The sequence below is a fragment of the Camarhynchus parvulus genome, chromosome 3 (assembly GCF_901933205.1).
Source record: "Camarhynchus parvulus chromosome 3, STF_HiC, whole genome shotgun sequence".
NCBI lineage: Eukaryota > Metazoa > Chordata > Aves > Passeriformes > Thraupidae > Camarhynchus > Camarhynchus parvulus.
Window position 1 is genome coordinate 90,163,597 of NC_044573.1, and position 20,048 is coordinate 90,183,644.

General features: G+C 39.8%; 1 protein-coding gene across 2 annotated transcripts in view; it reads left to right on the top strand.

Moving 5' to 3' along the window:
* The window catches only part of ME1 (malic enzyme 1), a 156,801-nt gene that overhangs the window by 134,696 nt on the left and 2,057 nt on the right, over positions 1–20,048 (top strand). For both annotated transcript variants that reach the window (XM_030944389.1, XM_030944390.1), the window contains exons 10-13: positions 10,174–10,279; positions 13,090–13,232; positions 15,299–15,472; positions 19,822–19,920. In XM_030944389.1, coding sequence (XP_030800249.1) covers positions 10,174–10,279; positions 13,090–13,232; positions 15,299–15,472; positions 19,822–19,920 — 522 coding nt within the window. The remainder of the gene's footprint in view (positions 1–10,173; positions 10,280–13,089; positions 13,233–15,298; positions 15,473–19,821; positions 19,921–20,048) is intronic.

Genomic DNA, 20,048 nt, shown 5'->3' on the forward strand with positions numbered 1-20,048 from the left:
TTGCTTTAGCAGTATAAGAAATAACAATTGCTGAGGACTCAGCAGTTATTTTGTCCAACTAAACTAATTTTTATATCATTTATATTCTATGCTAGCCTTTGATCATTAATTTTGCAATATGTTATTACAGATTAAAATATTGTTTCTCCTTTCATCTACTTTCTGTAGAATTTCAACCAGTTCTAAGAAAAATAACCTGGGAACTGGCCTGGCTGCAGCTTCCACCTTTTTTTCTTTTTTCTTTCCCCACCCTCAAAAGCTGCCACGAAGTCACTTATCAGGCTTTTGTTGCTGAATTTTTCCTTTGTGGCTTTTTAATTTTAGTTCAAGTGCAGCTGTGTTTTCATTCCCCTGTTAATTTTATTTTCCCCCCATGGGAACCATCTGTTTTCATTAAACCAAGCCTGATGACCAACTTTTCTGCTATGCTGTGGTAAAAGAGCTGGTGATAGAGCTGTGTTTGTTATACTGTCCATTCCTTCTAGAGAATTTACAGTGTTGTAGATAACAGTTTGGGGTTGTTGTTTGGTCTTTTAAAGTTTGTTCAGAACACTTTCACCTTTTGAAACTGTTTTCGAAAGGTGAGTGAGGAAGTTTTGCACATCATATACTTAAAATTGTGTGACTTTTTCAAACTTACTGTCTTAAGTATCGCAGTGCATTCAAATGGAAATTTTAATGCTTAATTAAGAGACACTTTAAAGTTGGTTTTGCACTCTTGTGTACTTGAAGATTATATACAATCAGTTGGGACTAATCTTTAGTTCTGAATTTCTAAATTATCACCCAATCACAGTCTGTCTGATGAATATATATTTACCTATATAAATACATATGTGGGTAATGTCTCCCGCATTCCATTCCCCTATTCTCAGTATTCCCTTATTTTTCTTTCTGTTAATTCCATAGGTTACATAAATGTGTGATGTGTGGTGAACACATTTTGGGTCTCCTTTAAAGCTGCCATAGTGTCATGTGTAGCTGTATTAGTAGCCAAGTCTTAGTCCATGAGAGTAAATTCTTTTGTGTCAGCTGGTTGAAGAGAGACAGAATATGAGAATGTTGGGATGTTCATGAGGTTCACCATTGTCTGGGCATTTCAGTAATGTGCTGCAAAGGCTTTTTATTGCTTTTTGTTTTGTTTTCTAAGGCGATACCAAGAACATGGTAGGGTGATAGACAAGAGGGTTCTTGGAAATTCCTAGGAATATGATACAGTTAATAAGGCATTTTTAATATTTATATGGACTTAGAAACTTCCCCCCACCCTCTGCCAAGGATGGCTGCTCCTGTGCTGAGGATGGACAGGCAATGTTCCTGGGCCGCCAAACATGCTTCTCTTGCATTGAAGTTTTTCTATCATTTGCAAGGCATTTTTGTACACCACATTATCTCTAGTGCACAAAAGTTGTTCCTTTGCAGAGGAATGAATGTCATCCTTAATTTTAAAGAGTAAGTCACCATGGAGAAATGTTTCTTTGGACAGTTTTGCACTCTATTCTTTCTAGTTCAGCACAGTAATACTTGTGTCTAGTTAAGTGATTTGTATTCTAAATATCCATTAGATGTGTGATCCTAAACACTTTATGACGAGCACAGGAATATTCACTGAGGTCTGAAGGCTGAAGGCCTCAAAATATTGATGTTCTAGTATTTTCTAGTATGAAATAGATCCCAAAAATTTAACAATTTCTATGGTTCTGATTAATTATAATGGAGGTAACCAAGCAAAACTGTAGATAATCACATAAAAGGATTTCATTTTCCTCCGCTTTCCCCCATTTCATTATCCCTGGCAATTTTATTTGCAAAAGATTCTCACAACCAATTAACTGGCATTGGATATGACCCTGATTAAAGTTCATGATTTGGTCAAAGCTGGGTACATACATGGTTCAGTCTTTGCTTAGAGAATGATGGAAGAGAAAGGGGGACATTTGGAATAATACCAGAATTTCAGTGCCAGAGTCATATAACAAGTGAAAGAATTTTCAGAGCTCCCAATGAAATATCATAATATCGAACTGAATCCCATTCAGACTGTCTGTTACTGATTTAAAAAATATTTATCAATAATCATTCTTTTAAAAAGTTTAAATTTCATACTAGATTTCATACTAGAATTTGGTAATGTTTTTAACTTTTATAAACCACTGTCTGCCAGTTCTGCTAGCTTTTAATTATTTCTAGCTTTCTTTTTATCAACAGTCAATTATTCTGACACTTCTGTTCTTGATAAGTTCTTTTATGGCTGACTGCAACTGCCTGGGACTCTTTCAGCCAAAAAAATCATTTACATTTTAGCAAAGATGCCATACCTTGAGTATCTCCAAGGAGCCACAATCACTCAAAGCAGTTTCTGCCTTATTTTACTCATGTACCATCCCAGCAAAGCAATCCTTGTTTGCTTCATCAGTTTTTCTGATGCCTGGGGAATTAATCTGTGCACTTAAATCCCGCATTTGTCATGTTCTATATCAAGTACAAGTTTTGCAAAAAGGAAACATTAATTTCTCTCTGAATGCTCATGGCATTACTCATGCTCAGTGAGTAATGTATGAAAACAAGTGAGGACAAGGCAAAAGGGTGATTGGTGGGGTGTTTCTCTAAAAGAGACACCACCAAAGCCTGTTGCCTTTGGTGGCACGTAACTCTTTGGCTCCATGTGCATTAGATGTACTGGTTAGATGGGGACCTAATTTGAGCAGTTTATTATTTCTTCTGCTCATGCTCTGTTACTGAAAATAATTATTGATTTGCTCCATTTTCTACTGCTCTGCGGATTTGTGGTTTGCTCTGGTTCTCAGATCTTATCTTGAACTAATTGTCTTTATAAATTTTGTCCTGCCTGTTAACCTATTAACCACCTGTGCTTACTTACATGGAAAGGGTACTTTATAAATTTTATAGGACTAAAACAGCCCTTCTTTTCTAACAATAAGTTTTAACATCAACACCAGAATTGTATTTCTTAACCATAATTGTATGTTTTATTGCCAACTATTATAACATTGTCTTCTCAAAATCTTGTGTCTTTTTCACACAATTGGCAACAAACTGTTTATTAGTTGTGTGCCCAAGTTGCCTGGTTTAGTTTTAATGTATTTTCTTCACCTTTAGATGTTAGAGGATGGGCCTGATCAGGAGACACTGTTACTTTATAAAATCTCAGTATGGGGTTTTGGGAGGACTTGCATGTCTCTAATTTTTGATCCCTAAATGAGGTGGCACAGGGTGCCTATCACCTGCAGGCCCTTGGACTTCAATCAACCCCTGCCCAGTGAGTCCATATCCATGCCTCCACCCTTTTTATTTTGCATTTTTTGACTTGTACCTGATGCTGTCCTGCAGTTCTGGCTGTGGGTAGCCTGGCCTGTCCCCTCCCAGCCTGGTCGCTGTGCCCCTCCTGTGCCATCCCTTTCATGATTCTGGGGCCTCCCCATGGAGGGGTCTCTCTGTAGTCACTGCCTCGAGTTCTCAACAGCCAGGGATTTACTTCTGATGAAACAGATAAAAAAGCCATATAGAAACCATCTCCCAAAAGGGAGGTGCTTCACTACCTTCTCCTATGACTCCTAACCACTTTTTTTTTTTTTCACGATTGCTTTTTTGTTTGTTTGTATTTAAACTCTGCAGCAGGGAATTCACAGGAAAAATACAAGTAAAACCAAAACATTTAAAACATTTGCAGTTGGAAATACTCAAGTTACTAATGGACTGCTTTGCTCCCTGGTCTACAGTTCTCATGTCTTTTGTGGTTCTCATGTCTTCATTATTTAAGAACCTCAAATTATTTTATGAATTTATCTGTGTACTGATCTCTGAGCTCTTGTTTAAATAAGCCACAGTTGACACAGTGAAACAGAGGCAAGTGTTTATATAAATAGATTTGTGCTGCCCTGGTTGTGAGATGGGCCGAGAGCCAGCAGTGTCTCAAATGTGGGACAGCGCAGTCGTCAGGGGGCTCTGCTCTGCTCCTTCGCAGCTGCCTCCCAGCTGATGGCAGGAGCAGCTTTCCAGCCCTGCCCGGGACTGATGGCAGGAGCAGCTCTGGGCAGCTTCCAGCCCTGCCGGTGTGGCAGGAGCAGCTCGGCGCTTCCGCCCGGGACTGATGGCAGGAGCAGCTCTGGGCAGCTTCCAGCCCTGCCCGGGACTGATGGCAGGAGCAGCTCTGGGCAGCTTCCAGCCCTGCCCGGGACTGATGGCAGGAGCAGCTCTGGGCAGCTTCCAGCCCTGCCCAGGACTGATGGCAGGAGCAGCTCCTGGGCAGCTTCCAGCCCTGCCTCTCTGGCCTGGCTGGCACAGAGCTGCTCTGCTCTGCAGCCCCGGCTCCAACGGGCTGTGGCACTAGGCTGCACACTGGTGGCATTTGTAAGGTTTGCCTCCCATTTTCTAATTTCCCATATAGATGTCTGCTGTGCAGTCTGGTCTCCTGTTTTTACAGCTGTTTTCTATGAAAATTCTGAGGGTTTTATTGATGGGTCATTGTTTTTTGTTATCTGAGCCTCAATTTGGCTATAAAGTGACGATAAGAGTAAATTTCTGTGAAAACTGTGATGTACATTTGCTTGGAACCTGATCCCTGTTGATCAGACCCTTAAACTAAAAACTTCAGAACCCTCCCTGAAACTGCTTCCTATGAACTGTTTTCATTTCAAATCCAAAATACAAACAATTCCTTCATAGAACTATTCACTACTGAGTCCTGTTGCTTCCTTTTGTTCCTTGAATTGAAAGGTCCTGGTGTTGCTGTGACTGTGTTTTGTAATAATAAAATACAATACCAACGACTCTGACCCATTAAGGAGAGACATTTTAGGATTGCCAACATCTTTCATACATAATGTCACAATCAGAGAATGCTGCCATTGTTTCTTTATCTCTGTACTTCATCTGCTGATTTAACACAGTCCACCTTTGTAATTCATTTGCTAATAAAGAATTTAGTTCATATTACTTTCCATCTCAGATACCACAGTGACTTCTAATATATCTGTTTTCAGGCTGCTTTGTTCTCTTTTGTTCAAATCCAAAATAACCCAAAGGTTTCTTGGTGCAGAATGATACTCTGATAGAAGCAATACTTTTCCACTAGAAAGTGATTTCTGGAATTTTGATTTCGAGTTTTTGGACTTAAGAATTATTAATCTTTGTGAGTGTTATTAATATTCTCAACCGTCAGTATTCTAGTGAAAGTATATTGTGTAGTTTATTCAGGCAGTCTGATTATCCATTAAAGATACTATGATTTTCTTCATGGTACATTAGTTTTTTGTATTTCTTTTTTGTTGGCTGTTTTTATTTTCTGTTTGGTTTTTTTTCCAATTCAAGCAAACTTATTCAAATGGCCCCAGAAAATTACTTATTCTAGAAAAGATAAGAAAAACATATAAGATTATATAGCATTTGAAATTATAAGGAAACAATCTTGTTGCTTTTTTTATTTCTTTCTTGGGATGATGAATACATTTGGGAAGTAAAAGCAAGAAGAATATATAACCTCTTTTTCTCACTTTTTCTTCCTCTTTCTATTGAAAGAGTTTGTGAGTTTGTGTCCTCCCCTCTAAATAGCTGCACAGGTATCACATTAAATCTCTTGGTTCATCTGTGGATTTCAGTGTGAAAGAGACTTTCTGTTTGGATTTGGGTAGTGTCCCTTGATGCAGGAGTGAGACATGTATCTTTATGTACATCTACATATGCCATACATAATAGAAAACATAATGCACCTTAAGGCAGCTGATGCCTGGCCTGCAGGAGTCTTTGTACAGCTATTCAAACAACAGTGCAATAACATCTTTTGGTAGCAGCTCCTGGAAAAAAATCTCTCCAAGAATCTCTCCCTGTGTGGTGAACATTGAGGTGCTTCAGTGAAACAGTGAGACTGTACAGAGGTTTGGTGTACTGCAAAGGTCTCTAAACTGCTGGTTTTCTGAGCCCTTTTCATTGACTGAATGAATTGTTAATGATGCTGAAAGAGCAAGACAGTGGACTTAGAAGTGAATCTGAATGTGACCGAAGATGATGTTTCTACTTAGAAGACTCAGCTTCATACACAGAACCCTCAGAGCCCATTCAAACTCTTCAAAATATTGTGTATTTTACATTTTTTCTGTTTCCTATTAGGAGAAGAAAGGAAATACCAGTAAGCTCTGTGCCATGTTAGTGTTTTAGGATTATGGAGATGCAAACAGACCAGAGCAATTTCTGATTTATGCTGCTTTGTGTTGATCCTTTACTGCTCATTTCCCAGCAGCCGCAGTACAAAAGCTGGCTAAGCCAGGGCTGGAAATGGACATGTCAGAAGACGTGCTCTGTGCTTCTGGAGGATGTTTTAGTCAGAGCAGCTCAGCACTGACAGGTCCAGCCACTTCACACCACTCCAGTGTCAGGAAGGAGACAAGACAGCAAACCACACAAATCCAGAATTGAGACATCTGCATTTTGGCTCCATCCTCTTCTTTCTACTGGCTGACAAAAATTCTGTGATTTCTTATTCCAGCTATAGCCATTCAGGGATGAATGTCTGGAACCTTGTACTAAATGGATTGGCAAGCCCTTATTTTAAGGAAGATACACAAAACTGAATTGTTTATTCCTTCTTGCTTGCCCTGTTGGCAGGGCACAGAGAAAAACTAGTCATGGTCCTGCTGCTGCCTTTCTGCTTGGTGGAGAGCAGAACTTAAGAATTTATCAGTTTGTGGAGAAAAAAATACTGTCTAAAGGACTGGCCTCTAAACTGTTGAAGTTATGTAATCAACTAGCTGGTCTTGAAATCTTGGATGTAGAGCTTAGGGAGGTGTTATCCTTTGGGATCACTGAATTAACAGTGAAGATACATTTCTGACACCTCTCTTATGAGGAAAGGCTGAGACACTTGGGATTGTTCAGCCTGGAGAACAGAAGGCCCCAGGAGACCTTCTATTGGCCTTCCAGTACCTAAAGGGGCCTATAAGAAAGCTGTAAAGGGACTTTTTACAAGGGCAGGGACTGATAGGATGAGGGATTTCATCTTTCAATTGAAAGAGGGTCAATTCATATTAGAAATTAAGTAGAAATTTTTTTATAGTGCAGGTGGTGACGCACTGGAACAGGTTGCCCAGAGAAATTGTGGATTCCCCATCCCTGGAAGTGTTCAAGGCTAGGTTGGATGGGGCTTTGAGCAACCTGGACTAGCAGAAGGTGTCCATGCCTACAGCAGGCTGGGTGGAAGGAGATGATCCTTAAGGTCTCTTCCAACCCAAACCATTCTATGATTCTAATTTATTTTAAAATACAAATACTAAAAAACCAAAAAACAACCCAACCATATAATTTCTTTATAAGCATTTTCCAAGCAAAATGTCCATGCACATAGCTGTTGTTATTTTTGCTAAGCCACATAATTTAATATTTCATTCTTAGTTAATATGCTGGAAAAATATTTACTTGGAGACATGATCTATGTTGACTAATGGGATCAAACTAATTCAGACCAAAGCTGAATAAATAAGTAAATTTTAAATTGTGTTTGGGTTTTTACTTGCATTGAGTTTTTTGTTTGTTTGTTTGAGTATATTTTTGTTAGAATGGTAGAATATCATGTGTGAAATTAAGAGCAGATAGAAATTAGGATAAGGCAGAAGTTAATCTGACCTGAGCTGACCCGCCTGTCTAGCACTAGTCTCTGTACCTAGCAGCCTGAAAAACACTGCAGTGGATCACATCCTTACTGTTTGAGCACTCCTTTGTAGCCAATTAAATGAGGGATCATTGTCAACGTCAGGACTTGGAATCCCTGGTGTTTCATCAGTAAGTGTTTTAACACCTACTCAAAAGCCAGTCAAGTGTAAAACTGTATAAAAAAGAAAGTCTGCTTCATGAAGGATTTTGGTTGTTTCTTTTGACTGAAATTGAAAATGAAAGAATAGCAAGATTTTTATCCACCGGGATGTCAGCTGAATCTCTTGGCTGTTACATACTGCAGAAAAAAATCAAAGGTCACCTTTCCTGAGCAATCTGTCCAGATCTGCAGATCCTGGAGGGGCTCAGAACTACCAGCCTGCCACAGCCTGAGGAGTGAGCTGGTCACAGTCCTTGGAGGTGATGGTTTTTTCCTTGGTAGCCCAAGGCAGTCTCCCAGAGGTTGTGTTTTAAGGTCAGATGCAAAACTGGCCTCCTCAGCAGCAATAGGATGAACCATTAAGGAACCATCTCAAGAAGCAGCCTGGGCCTGGATGGTGGCCCAGGGCACTCACTCCTGGCTCCCCAGCTAACCTGCCACCGAGCATTTAAATTCCAACCAATCAGCAGATTAGAATGAGAAGTGGCTTTTATTAAAATATTTTGAGTTAATCCTAGCAACAAGCTCTTGGTCTGGAAGTCATAAATGTTGAGGTTTCTTCTTTGCTGACTAAAAAGAATGCTTCTTATTTTTCCCTTGAAGAAGTTAAGGAAAATTCCTGCTTTAAAATGAGATGGGTCTAAAGTGTGTGTGCAGACTGTGGGGACATCTGCTGGGATGCTGGGAAATGGCAGGCTGCAGAATGCATACCGTGGTGGAATGATTCAGGCATGAATATGCCAAAAATGATTAATACTGCGGCATTCCCTCAGGGCTGACAATTCCACATTTTATCCACAAAAGAAATCAGGTGTCCCTATCTCAGTATTTCTGTGCTGATCACTCTAGGAGAACACTTAAGACCTGCATAAGCCCATCCAGACATAAAAATGTGTAGAGAAAAGAGATCTCTGGAAATGCCCTGTAATCATGGGTGAGCCAAAAGGAGCTGGCACGCTGTGGGGCAGAGAGCTCAGTCAGCCCTGCCCACGACAGCTTCCTGTGGCACCCTTGGGATGGAAGCACTGTTCCTTGCAGATGGAAATGAGAAACAGCCTCTTCTTCTGCCCACCAGCTCTGCCAGTGGCTGAGCCAGGACCAGCAGAGGAGCTTCGGGGATGGGACTGGCACGGCCACAAGCTGCCGCACTGCAGAATTGTGGTCTGAAATGAAGCATCAGCTTTCTCAGTTTTGTTAGAAAAGCTAATTGTGGCTTATGTCTGATGATGTGTGCAGGCCTAAATTGAGCCGAAACTTTCAAATTCATCGACTTTGGTGGAATCATGGAATGAATTCTGTTCCAATACTTCTGTGTAGCCTTAATAATCTTGCTAAGATTAAGGAAACTTTCATTTTACCAGTTGTGAAAGGTGTGGCCAGGGAGATGATACATATCTGTTCTGGCTATTGGTCAAAATTATATTCAGCATTCAATTTTCCTCATGTACTTCCCTATATATCTGTTTAATCTGCATCTTTCTGTCTGAAATTGAAAGATGTTTGAAGGGCTGGAATCATCTTCTCGACTTGTGTTTGAAAAGTGCATTTGCAGTGATATTTTCTGCAGGTCCGAGACTAAAACAAGGAGCAGCGGTGTGCTCATTTTAAACTTTTCTGCTGACATTTTCAGATGTCAGACAAAGCTCTGCATATTTAGACATTTAACAGCATTTTCACAAACTGTGGTCCATTCTCACCCTGCACTCCACATTACACTGAGCTCAAACCCACCTTGCAGCCCAAGTCAATGTCAGTGATACTCTAAAGCCCTTTCTCCTGCTTCTGTCATACTCTGGAAACCTTGTTGGGCATTGGTGAGTGGAAATTGCCAGTAGAGATCGGGGCAAAAGTTTTTTCACAGCTGAGTCAATTTTGCTAGTGCAGAAACAGTGCACCAGACATCTGGTTGGAATTATTTTTATATTCCATCCTTAATAATGAGTGACTTAAATATGAAAAATGTGAAGAAAAATGTACATTCCACTATTGTCTAAATACTCACACCGTATAGTCTCCATCCTTTCAGCAAGAGCAAAGCTGAAAAAGCTGGCAGAAACTATTTTTATTTTGCTGAGTTACAAATCTCGTATAATTGCTCAAGTAGATGTTAATACTGTGGTATTCTACAGCTATTTTTGATTTAAAGTACAATTACTGAATTTATTGACTGCTTAGACAAATAGATTAGTCCTAAATTAGCCTAAGCATATTAGCTGTACACAGTTGTAGCTTCATTTGATATGATAGGTGCAAAAATAGAAATGAAAATAGAATGTGTTAAACCAGATATATAAACAAGATATTAGGCTCCATTAAACTTAAATTTATTTTTCTTGTTGTTCTGTATTCAGGGCCGTGCCTCATTAACACATGAGAAACAGCGTTTTGCCCATCAACATCATGAAATGAAAAATCTAGAAGATATTGTTAAAGATATAAAACCATCCGTGCTAATAGGTAATTTCTTTGACTTTAAGGCAATGACCTTATTCTTTGTTGGGAAAAAAAATGGGGATGTGGCTTTGTCTGAAGAGAAGATCAAGTTCCTCTGAACAGAGTTTACCTTTGTGTGTTTTCAGAAAACACTGGGTGCATAATGGACTCTATTAAGCAACTGAACAAATAGTAACTATCCAAGCATGTAACACTGCTTTCATTCTGATGCATCCATTTTACAGGGGAAAGAATCTGACTGGGTTTAAACATCTGATGGAGGACCTTACCACCTTCCTAAATTATTTCTGGTGTAATGTGGAAGATGTAATACAATACAGATAACTTAGAGTGAGAAAACTGAGCTAAGCTCATGTAAAGCTATGCAAATACAAGGGTGCTGTATCTGAGTCTTCTTTTTCCTCACATTTAAGTCCTTAGCCAGCAGTCCTTTTTGCAAACCAAAATGCAGATTTTACAGTGCCTTTTCTTTTGTAAAAGCTGAAGGACTGTGATCTCAATAAAGGATTGCTCAGCTCTCTATAGTTTGGTTATTGTATTTCAGTGACAGTTTCAGGAGTGAACTGCAAGTACTCTTGGTCTTTTTTTAAATAAGTAAGACTTGAAGATTAATCTATCTGGCTAGTAAACTCATTCATCAGGTGCTAGAAAACTGAAATGCCACAGTGATAATTGTCCTACATTTTAACAGCTACCTTTTTGACTATGCCTACACCACATGGTCCTTGTTCAGTAAAATCCGCTTTTACCAGTGAGGTAAATGAAGTGTTTCTTTTCCTATGCTACATGAAGATATGACTGGAAGAGGAGCCCAAGTGGTCCAGAGAATTTACTTAGTATACTACAAGGCTGAAAAAGCTAGAGGGACAGAAGAGTAGAATGAATGAATATTTATCCAGATAAAGGTGTGTGGATGCTTTGGGAAGATTTGCTGCCATGAAACATGGGTTTTTCTGTGCGTAATTTTTACGTATAAAGCTATGTGACTCTCACTCAAGGTCACTTTCTCTTATCAATTCTGTATAATGAAGTCTCTTCCATCAGAAACAGCAATAGAAACTAATATTGGGGATTTTTGGTTTGAGTGACTAGACATTTGGTATGTTCCCTGGAGTACCAGGAGTCATGGGGAAATACATTGATAGCCCTCCTCCCACTGTTTTACTTAGCTCTGTCTGAGCAAATCCTTATACACATTTCATTGCCTGCAATGGCTCAAGGAAAAGCCTTAATTTAGATAGACCCAGTCTAAGAAACTGCAATTAAAAAAAATAGCCATAAACATTTTGTTTTACCTTAAATCTGAAGATAGTTGTCGTTCTTAGTGTTGGCTGTCCAGAAGCAGTTTTAGTGGCCATTAAACATTTGGCAGCTGAAGATTTAACCAGAAACTAAGGTGTATAACAGGCTCTTATACAGCTGTTCATCAAACACAGAGTGGCTCAGCTGGTCTGTCAGAGCTTTTGCGTCTAAGCATCCCTGTCCATTCATAGAAGGTCAAGTACAGAGAGCTCAGAGTTGCAGAAAATAATAGTATGTAACAGATGATACCATGCTTCATGTGGAATCGATCAGAAAATACTCTGAGATGCCTTAAAGAAATGTTTGTCTGGAAGCACAATCTTAGAGCCAGCTCTGGGCAGGGAGGGCCCCTTTCATCTCCCCCCAAGGACCTGATGTTCTCCTCAGGCAAATCCCAAGCTGTTCTTTTAGGCTGGGCACTGACAGGATGCTCATTTGAGCATCAGTGATGAGATGTTACAGTACTGACCTGAGAAAGGCTCAAGTTCCAGGCTTTCCTCTCCCAGCCTGGGTTTTAATCCATTTCCAGTCCCCAGGAGAGGGAAAACAAGCTGTTTTCCCTGATTTTGAAACTCAGATGCTGTGTGGAATGCAGAATGGGGTGTCAGGCACTGGGGTCTGTGAGGACAAAGGAGGCTGCCTTCTCTCCAAGCCAGGTGAGAGAGGCCTCCAGTAAAATAAAGTCGTTTTAATCCAAGATCTGTTTATCTGTTTATTTTCACTGAAGGTGTGGATATCCTTGAATTCCCAGCTCTTGTAGATTATTCAGAAATACGAGAGTACTTGGCATCTCAAAAACATCACACACCCCCCTCTTTGTTTGTGAATTGTCTGAGGTCCAAGATCTAAGTTCTGGCTGCAAGTCTGCAATGCAGCAGAGTGCAAGCTAAGTTAGATGATTTCATCCTGCAAGAGTGGCATTCAGTTCCTATGAATAGCATTTATAAGTGTGGACAGTACAGGAAATAGAAAAGCATCTACAGTGCAATGAAAAGGGATGTATTAAAGAAATTGTTGCTGTCAGGGAAGGCCTAGACTCAAAATTATTATTTGTCAGCTCAGCTCATATGTAGAAGGCAGAGACTTTACTCATCATGTCAGAAAAATCTGAAATCTGACACACTGGATTTGGGAGAAACTCTCCAGTCTGTTGCACAGAACTTTAGGACCCAGAGCTGCATCTATCTAGTCCATATTGGACCTAGCTGCAGGTTAGGTGATAACATTTTAATCTTACACAAAGGGCCTGAGGAAAGGGAAAGGAGAAATTCACCAGATCATACAGGGGCAAATAGGTTGTGCTTTATGCTAGGAATAATACTGAAGTTTCACTATTGCAAAGTCTTTTATACAAAACTTTATTCCAACTACATGTTAGGAAAAAGGTTGAACTCCATTTTGAAGAGGGAGAAAGAGAGAATGGAGCTTTGTTCTTTTACAAGTGACATGCTTGTCTTACCTTGAACTAATTTAATTTGTCTACTTGTGATATGTGTATTTTTCTTCTTTAGGAGTTGCTGCAATTGGTGGTGCTTTTACTCCACAAATTCTTAAGGATATGGCTGCTCTAAACAAACGTCCTATAATTTTTGCTCTCAGCAATCCCACCAGCAAAGCAGAATGTACTGCTGAGCAGTGCTACAAATACACAGAGGTAAGCAAAGATTAACATCTTTCCAGTATAAGTCATGAAAAGTCTGAAATGAAATTTTAAAAGGGAGGAGGACAGAGGGTGGAGCAGCAGGTACTAATCATGTCTCTGTACATAGATAAAATGAGTAAAATAATTTAAAAGATTTTTCAGATTTTATCAAGACAATTTCATTGAATTCACTGCATGCTTGCACTCTTACAAAAACATTTCATAGCTTTTATTGGTGTAGGCAACACTCATAATCTTTTATAACCAAAGCATCAGCCACCATCAATCACTAAAGCATTATGAACTGTGCCATTTTGTGTAATATATACACACAGTGGCATGCTTTTCATTTGAGATTTCATAAATACTCTTTTGGGTAAGAAAATATTTCAATACATGAAACAGAATCTTTAAAATCATTCTGTATTAAGAACTGGGGTAAATTGATTCTTCTTACAAAGTTTTCTGTTACATAAATGTAGGTAAAAATTAAGAGCACTGTGCTTGCTTATTTACTGTAGAAGTACCGATAAACACATTATCCTGTAATTCAGCCTAGAATTTAAAACGTATATGTGTTTCATAGTGGGTGTATTTGGATTTCATGTCAAATACAGGGCATTTTGAATGACAGTTTCTCAGTGTTTAAAAGACAAATTTAGCATGTCCATTCTCCACAGCTTGGATGTAATTACAGCACAGTGCAGGAGCCAGGGAAGCAATCTACATGAAGGCTTGGTTGTAGTGGGTAACCACAAGTGGTAAACAGAGCAAAAGACACTCTGAAGTATTTGATTTGTCACCAAAACATTTAATAAGCAGGCCAGGATTATAGTGCATGACACCAAACAAAACAGAATATTCTTCTGAAGAGCTGAAAAGCAACAGTGGCCTATTTTAAAATGCACTGTAATGCATTTCAGTTTCCAGTTCTCTAAAACATACAGATATTTCTGATACAAAGTGCCTCTGAAGTATTTAACAGTGATGTTTATCACTTTAGCAGTGCTAGCATAAATAAAGGCTGTCTTTTCTTCTCCACCTAAATTCAGTGTTTAAATTTGAGGGTGCTCCCTCCCCAGAGAGCAGGAGCCAGGAGCCTTTGGGCTGCAGGCACCAGCCCTGTGCAGTGCCACTCCCACATGAACTGCACCCTGAACTGAGTTAGAGGCAGATCTCATGTCCTCAGGACAAGTGTTATGGTGTAACCATTACCCATATAGCTGAATTCCCTTAATTCCCCAAGCAGGCTGGCTCTTCCCTACTGCCTGCCTGCACCAGTCTGGGCATGATACCTGGGCCCTGCCAGCCACAGCCCTACCAGCCACAGCCCTACCTGGCATTACCCAGAAACGTGCTGGGAAACATTCTAATGGTTTATCAGTCCTGGCAGGTGCCTGAGTTGGTGCCCTCACCCTGCTCAGTATGTTACAAAGAGGGGACCCCCAAGGTGCTGGCAGAGGAGGTTCTGCACTGACTTGTGCTGTTGCTCTCTGGGATGATGTTCCTGGGACAGAGCTTGCACCTTGGTCATTCTGTTGAGCTGTGGAATGGGCTCAAGGGCCTGAAGAGGGTGATTGGGAAGAAAAGAGAGCTCTGCCTGCCCACAGTTCCTCAGAAATCACCCCATCCAAAAGCACAACATTTAGTTGCCTTAGTATCATTTTTTGGGTGCTTTGTTATTGGGAAAAAAGTCCAGTAGCATCACCTGTTGCTACCATAGCACTATTGCCCACTTAGGGTTTTACGACTCTGTACTTCCCATGGAGCTTCTTCTGGCATGGATGCACAGAGTGAATAATGACTGCTGGCTTCAGTTCTCTCCTTCTAAATGGTACAGATTGGGTTAGACAGCCACAGAGAATCATCAGTAGTCTCCAGGATCTGCATCCTGATGTTCTTGAGACATATTCAGGCAAACAGCTCTAACACCCTCTCAGAAGAGATGCTAAATAGATTCAGCCCAGCTTTCACATTATTTAAATGGATATTTATTGATGGATATTTAAAAGGATGTGAGAAATATTTCAACAGCAATCTCTCAATTAATGTGCTTTCTTTTTCTTCTTACAATTTAGGGACGTGGGATTTTTGCCAGTGGAAGTCCTTTTGATCCTGTCACTCTTCCAAGTGGACAAACTCTCTATCCTGGACAGGGCAACAATTCCTATGTGTTCCCAGGAGTTGCCCTTGGTGTTATTTCATGTGGAATGAGACATATTGATGAGGATGTATTCCTCACGACTGCTGAGGTACTGTATCCAAAATTATTTAAGTTCATTAATTTAGTGACTTAGTATTAATGAGCAATTAAACAGAAAGAACTAAACTTTACAATGGGGAAAATACTGCTTTTTGTGTAAGGTCTTTATTTTATAAATTGTATTTGGACAAGTCATTTTAAAAAGTTAACACTTGGCCTAGGGACACCTGGCATAAACTATACCTTCTGTTGGGAAGGATAAAAAAGAAAGATTTCAGTACAGTGTTACCACAGGTAAATGCACACATGTACAGTTTGCATGCTCAGGCACATAGGTTTGATTGTAGATTGAAAGGAATTATTATTATTGATGTTAGTAGCTTTGGGGTTACTCATGTGAATCTTTTGCTTACAAAATTGCTTGAATTTGAATTATGAAACAATTAAAAAAAAAGAGGGAAAAAAAGCTGCACCAGTTAGCAGATGTGTGAATGCATTATTCAGCTCCTGCAGCTTCTCTAAGGAATATTTCATGCCAGATTCTTGTTCCTTCTGTGCTCTTCATGGTTTAAAGGGAAGAAAGTGGTCCTTGGCTGAAGGGAGCTGATAGGCAGTGTGATCCTATGATAGGCAGTGAGATCCTATGTCATACAGAGCTTTCTTAAGTGGTGGGCACTTGCATGCTGTCCTTGTTGGACTTTCAGAGGTTTTTTAAGGTGCGTGCTGTGGCATCTTCAAAGGGGTTTGCTAACAGCCTGCCCTCTGTAAGAAAGACATTCACAATTTCCATCTTTAAAATTAGTAAAAAGCCCAGCCTGTCTCCACTGGCTTTAACCATCATAAAAGGGCAATGATCCATCTCCTAAGCCTTTGGGTAATTATATCTTCCCTTTAAATCCTCCCCTGTAATTTCAGTTGGATATGGTGATCCTCACTTCCTGGTCTAAACTGCTGTGTTAGAGTTGTCCTACTTCATTTAGAAGTTGCTTCATTTTGGTTTGTGTGAAATGGTTCCTGTATGGTGAGAGCTGATGACAAAAAGTGGCACATTGTGGATTGAACTGTGTTTCATGTGACAGTCTATGAAGCCAGAAAAAAATCAGTTCTGAACAAAGAAATTTAATAGTCAGGGAAGTTCAATAGTAGAAGAAATTGTGAGGAAGCTTTTAAATTCTCACTTGAGGTAGTCATTCTTTCCTGACTCTTGGTGCAGGTTTTGCTATACAGTTGCCTTCCCCTAGTAAAATCTCTAGAAAAGTTTGACATATAAAGATGTGGGTTTTGTCTTGCATAGGAAGTTCTGTTGGTGGCAGGATCCCTGGGTAGCTGCTCCTTTACTGCTCCCAGCTCAGGGCTTTCACATCTGGTCTCCTGACGTGTGAGGGGCTGGGGGGCTTGGCTGAGCTGAGCTGATGAGTGCCACAGGGGTCTGCCAGAAGAGGTGTCAGGGCTGTGCAGACCCTTAGCTGAATAGTCACACTGCAAAGCAAAAGCAAAAGTGCTCTTTTTGGTTTATGTTCTTGGCTTTTATACTGGAAGGATAAAATCAGAATAGTTTCATGGAGGTATTAGAATAGTGCTTAGTATTCCTCATTTGAAACTGAAGCATCCCAGATGCTGCAAAATTTAGAGAACCAAACACATGCATTTTGGGTAGAGGGACCTTTTTAGATTGGCCAAGGTATAGCTTACCTGAAAAAAAGAAATTATAAAAAGGAAGCAGCCCAAGGTGCATGCCTGCACCTCCTGCTTCTTGCTTTGCCACATCTCAAAATAAATCGGATTGAAGTCACAAATAAGTAGCTGTTGTAACTAGAACAGATTTTTATTTCAACGCTCTTTTCTTCCTGCCAAGTAAAACAGAGTGTAACTTTGACTTTGGATGATAAATCTGAGGTACTGTAAGCTGTAATACCTCTTAACTGTGGGCACTTGTTCTGTGATGGCAAGGGATGGTGCCTATTCTTTTAAGTCCTACCAAACACAACAAAAGAGGCAGAGAATTATGAACTAATGAAATAGTCCTGCATGTGTGACCTGCAGTTTAGTTCAGAAATAATCCTACAAAATCTTTTCATTATGGAGAATATGTCCTCCAAAAACCAAGATGTCTCCACTTGTTTTATGCCATTTTATCTTGGTTGCCTTTACTTTAGATTCTGCAATGAGGCTTTGCTACTTTTCCTATTAAAAACTTGAATTAATTAATATTTAAAACATGAAAATAGCCATACTGGGTGGTACCTAGGATCCAAACTGCTTGATATCTTCCTGTGAAAGCAATCACTAGCAGAAGCTGAGGAAAATAGGATAAATGAGAGAAATACAGAGTGATCCTTCTGCTAAAATGGCTTCTCAGATTCTGGCAACATTTACTGTATGGCCTTCCCATGCTGGATGTTTTATCTCTGTATGGATTTTTCCTTCATAAATGAGCCTAGTGGCTTTTAAAACATGTTTATACATTTTAACATCTTTTGGCAATTAGTGTCACACTTTAATTATGAGTCCTGTGGAAAAAGAAACTCGGAATTTTCTGCTCTTTGATGATTTATGATTTGGTTTCCCTACAGCACCATAAGAAATGTTCGCCTTCAGTTGTCCTTTGCATTTCCTTTCAGACTTCTCTTTTTCTCCCAAGTCTATTTTTTTTTTGTTTTCTTGATTAAAAAAAACCAAAAAAAACCAAAAAAACCACAACTTTTTTATTTTCTATGCCCCCTCATGATTCTACCCCATTCTTGTTTGAAGTATGTGGAGAAAAAACACACCCTGCTCAAATTGGTGTTACATTCTGGATTTATACATTGGCACCATTATGTTTTCTGTGGCACCTCTTATTTTCTCAGTAGTCCCACATGTAGATTCATCTTTTTTTTCCCCTACCACTGATCTGATGTTCTCAAGGAGTGTTTTTCAAGCACCACATGAAGAGGGTGTTGTTCTCTTTGGAAATGCTTGGGTTTGTGTTCTTGCATATTTTCAGTGCTGTTACAGGAGTATGTCTGCAGGAACAGCGTGGCATCTGTACAGTTGACCTTGCTACCTCTCCCACTTTGAGCGCTGCCCGAATATTTTGTGCCTTGCCTTCTATCAAAAACAGAATCACAAAAGAGAAGTACTCCACTCCTGAACCTTTAATTTTCAGTGATGCAGTGCAGTAAGAGCAACTTGCTGTTGATTTCTTCAGCTTTCATCTTTGCTGCAGAGCCCTCGTATGCTGTTAACATCAGGGACCTCATGTTGTGAGTGCCTCCTTACATTCAGATGCACATCAAAGGGCTCTGTATCATTTTGAAATAGCCTGTTTGCTGTTATGAAGAGCAGTAACTTGATTATTTTACATTCTCTTAGCTCCCCCTAGAGGGTTTTTCTCTGCTGTATTTCTCAAGATCAGGTTTAAATGTAAACAAATACTTTTTCTTCCCTTGTTACACTCAAGAGCCTATTGCTCGTCAGCATTTTGACTCCAAATGGAAAAAACTTAGGACAGCTACCAGCATTCTAGTTAGACTGCACAAGAGAACACTGAGTTCTTTTCAACCTGGAGTTACTTTAGTTCAAACTATTAACCTATTTCTGCTGGAAGGGATGCATCCAGACACCTGTTCTGATGCAGTCCTAGATGTTTACAAGCATACGCACAGAGTCCTGTTACCCGATGTGACAGCAACTGTGGGAGGCTTTGTTTGTGCTTTGTTTCAAGTATCTTCCTAGAATATTCCTTCAAAAGTGCATTTCTTGCTTTCTCTTTGGGCTTTTTTATCAGTTTTAACTCTCAGTGTTTCCTGGACTTGCCTGGTGTTTTCAGAACCTCTTGATGTGTAATAGATGGCTCCACCAGATGTTATCCAGAGCAGAGCTTTCCTTCTATCCACATCTGGATCACCGTGAAAGGCTATTTCAAGTCCCCAAATGACAAACAAATTGTAGCTAATGATAGCAAAAATACCAGGTGCCAGTAATTTCTTTCAGAGCATTTTACACTTAAGGGTTTCAGTTCTGTTCCCTGCACAGGCTAATGTGACAGCTGTCAGAATGACAGGTGCCTCTCTATATTTTAGAAGTCTTTGGCCCAACTGCAATTTATATCTCACAATGAACTGTTTTCTAGTTTATGAGATATATTTGCTAGCTTATGTGTGTCATGGATTTACTCAAGACTCAAGTAGCTTTTATTGTCTGAGTGAGAAAAAGGCGTAACTCCCAACCTTTCTAATTCTTGTGTAGCTTCTCCTAATGACAAAGGTGGTTCTATAAAATGCTGTCTAGGTGGGTTAAGGAGTGTCTGTGGAATTTGCCAAAGCAGAAACATTTCTTTGCTGAAGACGATATCACTGTCTAATCAAGCTATAGCTGCATCTGCATATCAAGTTACACATGTTTGTGTTATTTCAGGTTATAGCACAGCAAGTTACAGAAGAGAATTTACAGGAAGGTCGCCTCTACCCTCCATTAGTCACTATTCAGGATGTGTCACTGAAAATTGCTGTGAGGGTAAGTCCTTTCAGCCTTTTGTGGCTTTTTGTCTTCCCATGAGCTCTACATGGTTTGATTTTATCACCTAACACACCTTCGCACAAGTTGGTTTGCTTGAATCCATATTGGACATGCAGCAGTTTCAA